The 5,511-nt window shown below is 35.7% G+C and overlaps 1 protein-coding gene across 1 annotated transcript; it reads right to left on the bottom strand.

The window, feature by feature from the left end:
- Positions 1 to 1,230: 1,230 nt before the first annotated feature.
- LOC106760332 lies at positions 1,231 to 1,551 on the bottom strand. The gene has a single exon (XM_014643776.1). It carries the CDS (start codon positions 1,549 to 1,551, stop codon positions 1,231 to 1,233), a length of 321 nt encoding a protein of 106 aa, XP_014499262.1.
- Between the last annotated feature and the right edge of the window lie 3,960 nt (positions 1,552 to 5,511).

Genomic DNA, 5,511 nt, shown 5'->3' with positions numbered 1-5,511 from the left:
TTTTCATCAAATAATTCACACTTTTAAAACTCCTTTTTCTCATGACAAGTTTTTATACAATTCAGATTTCAGTGGAATCCTACAAAAATGCATGCATACTTTCAGTCCAAATTAGTTCACATAATCAATCTTTTTCCAACAGATGTTTTGTTCATGAATGATCAATCAACTAAACATAGATGTAAACATGGATTTAACAATTCTCACCAAGCAAGTGTTTCACTCAATCACTCAAGTGTTTAGGGAGGTCAGTTTACTCTCTACTGTTCACATGTCACATAAAACAATATTGTCATTCATCTAAAACAATCAACATCTTCACATGCAAATGTCATCACAAGGACTTTCCAAGGCTTGTATTGTGGTTGGGCTAACAAGAAAATTGGATTTTCTGGAATACAAATTCCTTGAGTTAAGAGAGTTTAAATCATCTTTCAAGGTTCAAGCACACTCTCTTTTTAACCAATCTCACTCATTCCCAGCTTTTCCCTTTTTCATTTTACATTGAGTTCTTTTTACATGCATAAACTCTTTTCTTCTTTTCTTTCATATGCATTTTTCTTTTTCATTCTTTTGAACTCAATGCTTTTCGTTTTCTTTTCTTTTTCCTTCACGTTCCCCATTCAACCCCAAACTTGAACCTTCTCAATACATATAATTATTCTCACCCCTAACTCAAGGTAAATCAATTCAATCAAGGATTTTTATACTGTTTAAGGTCAAGGTTCAAAAAGGGTATATCATTTAAAATTCTTTGGGTGAAAATTTGTCTAAGTAAGGGGTCTCCAAATATGGCCTTGATCATATGACATCCACATGCAATTCAATCAATTATCAAGATTAAGTCAATACCATTCATGATTTCCTGTAAACAGTGCAAACAACAATAAACTTTGAAGCTCAATACCTCACATAATCACGCTTTCTCACTTCTCACATGAATCCTGCTTAGCGTCAAAATCACAATCATGAATTACTTACTCATCTATTCTTATAGCTAGTGAACCATCGACCTGGATATCAACATTCACACATTCTCAATCATCATCCACAATCAATCATTAATAGCAAACAACTCATCGTGCAATAAATTAGAACCATTATCTGAATAAGTGTACAAGCCAAGCATAGACTCAAACATAAATTTAACCTATTCTACTAGTTCAAAGTAATAAAACCTGGGTTGCCTCCCAAAAGCGCTTGTTTAACGTCACGAGCCTGACCCAAACCTCATGGATCCACCAACATCAGTACGGTGGAAACCTGCTCCACTTCTCCTCCTAAATAATGTTTGAGCCTCTGACCATTTACAACCCAATTTCTCTCCTTATCTGTAGTTTCTAATTCCACAGCTCCATTTGGATATACATGCTTTATCACAAAGGGTCCCGACCATTTTGATTTCAGCTTCCCAGGAAATAACATCAACCGTGAATTGAATAATAGCACCTGCTGTCCTGGAGTGAAGTCTCTCTTTATCAGCTTTTTATGATGATAAAATTTCACCTTTTCTTTATAATTCCTGGATGAATCATATGCATGTAACCGCATCTCTTCAAGTTCTAACAACTGATATCTTCATTTGCTTTGAGTTTCATAAGGATCGAAATTTAAAAATTTCAAAGCCCACAAAGCCTTATGCTCCATCTCTACTGGCAAATGACATGCTTTCCCATATACCATCTGAAAAGGTGATAATCCCAATGAAGTCTTCATAGCCGTCCTGTATGCCCAAAGAGCATCATCTAATTTCCGTGACCAATCCTTTCGTGAAAAAGCAATTGTCTTATCTAATATCCTCTTAATTTCCCTATTGGAAACTTCAGCTTGACCATTCGTTTGTTGATGATAGGGTGCAGCCACTTTATGTTTCAACCCATAATGTCTAAGTACTTTAGCAAGCTGAGCATTACAAAAATGAGACCCCCCATCACTAATAAGTACCCTAAGGGTTCCAAACCGTGAGAAAATTTGCCTTTTCAAGAATTTAATCACCGTATTGGCATCATTCTTTGGACATGCTAAAGCCTCCACCCATTTACTCACATAATCAACAGCCACCAAAATATATTCATTATTAAATGATGGTGGAAAAGGCCCAACAAAATCAATACCCCAACAATAAAAAACTTCAACTTCCAAAATGCCTTGAAACGGGATCTCATGCCTTCTTGAAATAGCTCCTGTCCTTTGACACTTATCACAATTCCTAGCATGATTATGCGCATCTTTGAATAACGTAGGCCAATAAAATCCTGACTGAAGAATTTTTGCAGTTGTTCGCTCGCCATTATAATGCCCTCCATAAGGAGAATTATGACAATGCCAAAGGATTCCTTCTGTCTCTTCCTTAGTTACACATCTCCTTAAAAGATTATCTGCTCCAATCTTGAATAAATATGGATCATCCCATATAAATTGTTTAGCATCAGAATAAAACTTCTTTTTTCTGTTGCCAATTTAGTTCTTCAGGGATAACACCTGCTGCTTTAAAATTAGCCATATCAGCAAACCATGGCCTTTGTTGAATATACAAAAGAGTTTCATTTAAAAAAGACTCCCAGACTTCCTTCTCCTTGCTTGTTACTTCCGTGTTAACCAATCGAGATAAGTGATCAGCTATCAGATTTTCACTTCCTTTTTTATCTCGAATTTCTATGTCAAATTCTTGTAACAAAAGTACCCATCTGATTAACCGTGGCTTTGAATCTGGCTTTGTTAACAAGTACTTTATAGCTGCATGATCCAATAAGATAAGATCCAATGAGATAAGATCTAAATTTCCCTAGTGCATAGACTATAGCCAAAAATTCTTTTTCTGTGGTAGCATAATTTAACTGGGCTTCATTTAAGACTTTACTAGCATTGTAAATAGCATGAAATACTTTTTCTCTTCTTTGACCCAGTACTGCACCTATAGCATAGTCACTAGCATCACACATAAGTTCAAAATCCTTAGTCCAGTCTGGAGCTACAATTACTGGAGCAGAAATCAAGCTTTTCTTCAGGACATCAAAAGCTTGCAAACATTTAGAACTCATCTCAAATGGTGTATCCTGCATTAGCAAATTACTCAACGGCTTAGCAATCTTTGAAAAGTCTTTGATAAATCTCCTATAGAAACCAACATGGCCTAAGAAACTCCGAATTCCTTTCACGTTTGATGGTGGTGGAAGCTTTCCAATTACCTCCACTTTGGCTTTATCAACTTCAATCCCTTTAAACAAAATTTTGTGTCCCAACACAATTCCTTCAGTAACCATAAAATGGCATTTTTCCTAATTCAATACAAGATTTGTTTGGACACACCTTTTAAGAACTGCATCTAAGTTGTTCAAACATCTCTGAAAAGAATCCCCAAATACCGAAAAATCATCCATGAAGACTTTTATGCTTTTCTCCATAAATTCTGCAAAGATGGCTTGCAAACACCTTTGAAATGTGGCGGGTGCATTACATAATCCAAATGGTATTTTTCTATAGGCAAATATACCAAAAGGACATGTGAAAGTTTTTTTCTCTTGATCCTCAAGATCTACCACAATCTGATTATATCCAGAATAACCATCAAGGAAGCAATAGTATGCTTGTCCAACTAATCTCTTTAGCATCTGGTCCATAAAGGGTAAAGACAAATGATATTTTTTGGTAGCTGTATTTAGTTTCTTATAATCTATACACATCTGCCACCTAGTAACTGTTCGCGTAGGAATTAATTCATTTTTCTCATTATGAATTACTTTCATTCCTCCTTTCTTTGGCACCACTTGAACTGGACTCACCCATTTACTATCAGATATTGGGTATATAATTCCTGCCTCTAGCAATTTCAACACTTCCTTTCTCACAACTTCTTTCATAACTGGATTTAATCTTCTTTGTGGTTGAGCCACTGGTCGATAATCACTCTCCATAAGAATCTTGTGCATGCAATATGTAGGGCTTATTCCCTTAAGATCCGTGATTGACCAGCCTATAGCACCTCTATTCACCTTTAAGACTTCCACCAACTTTTCTTCTTCTTTTGGAGATAATAACTTACTAATAATGATTGACTTCTCTCCATCGGCTACCAAAAACACATACTTCAAATGTGGTGGCACTTCAGTTCAAGCTTACTTTCTTTTACTTTCATCTTAGAGTCAATTTGTTCAAAGTTGGCCTCTTCTATTGGGATTTCTTTCGTTTCTTCCAATTCACGAACACATTCTTCAATCATGTAGATCTTCATTCTCATTAATGAGCGACCTCTCCAATGCAGATGCATTTCGTATTCTCTTATCTTGCAACATACAATGTTCTTCCACAATGTCTATTTGAAAGCATGACTTGTTGTCTCTAGGATATCACATTGCTTGGAAGACATCAAAATTCACCTCTTCATCCTGTACTCTGACCTTCAGCTTACCATCCTCCACATCAATTAAAATTTTGGCTATCTTCATGAAGGGTCTTCCAAGAATCAAAGGTGCATCTCCATTTTCCTCCATCTCCATAACGACAAAATCCATCGGGAATAAAAATTTGTCAACTTTAACTATCACATATTCAGCTACTCCATGTGGGTATTTAAGAGATCTATTAGTTAATTGAAGAGTCATCCTTGTTGGCTTCAATTCTAATCCTCTAATCTTTCTGAACATAGAAAGAGGCATTAGATTAATGCTTGCTCCCAAATCAATCAGAGCTTTTCCCACTTCTAACTCTCCAATAGTACATGGAATANTGAAANTTCCTAGATCTTGCAGTTTAGGAGGTAATTTCCTTTGTATGACTGCACTACAGTTTCCTTGCACTTCAATGGTTTCCTTCTCAACATACTTCCTCTTGTTCACAAGCAATTCTTTTAGAAATTTAGCATATGAGGGCATTTGCTGAAGTGCCTCAGAAAATGGTACGGTTATTTCCAACTTTCTAAAAATCTCCATAAAGCGCTCAAACTGCTTTTCCTTCTCCCTTCTTGAGTATGTTTTTGGATAAGGCAAAGGTTTAACATACTCTTGTTCTTTCAATTTTTCAACTTCTTCTTTCCTTTCATCACCCTCACAATTTTTCATATTTTTTTCTCCCTCTCTATCTTCCTCTTGCTCATTTTTTTCTTCAACACTCTCTTTTTCTACTCTCCTTTCCTCCAATACTCTCCCACTTCTAGTAATCATTTCACATGCCTCCTTTTCCTCCCTTTTATCAACATAGAACACGCTACTCGTTACAACTTTCTGAAAAATTTCTTCTAAATCAATGCTCCTTTGTAATTGCATGAATTGAGGTTGTTCTGAATTTCTTGGAACTGTTATCATCTCCTGTGATAAGCCAGATAATTTTGAATAATTATATCCAGTTGCTGAGTAATTATTTTGTTTCGTTCCATCATAAAATTATAATCCTGTGATTCTGAAATTTTCTGCACAACATCAGCATTCTCACTCTACACTTCTTAATTAGCTGCCATATTTTCAATCAACTCATAAGCCTCATCCTTAGTTTTCATTCTAATATCCCCTCTGGCTG

This window comes from Vigna radiata, chromosome 5 (genome assembly GCF_000741045.1).
Source record: "Vigna radiata var. radiata cultivar VC1973A chromosome 5, Vradiata_ver6, whole genome shotgun sequence".
NCBI lineage: Eukaryota > Viridiplantae > Streptophyta > Magnoliopsida > Fabales > Fabaceae > Vigna > Vigna radiata.
The sequence above is the reverse complement of the archived record's forward strand: the minus strand, read 5'-3'. Positions and strand labels throughout refer to the sequence as shown.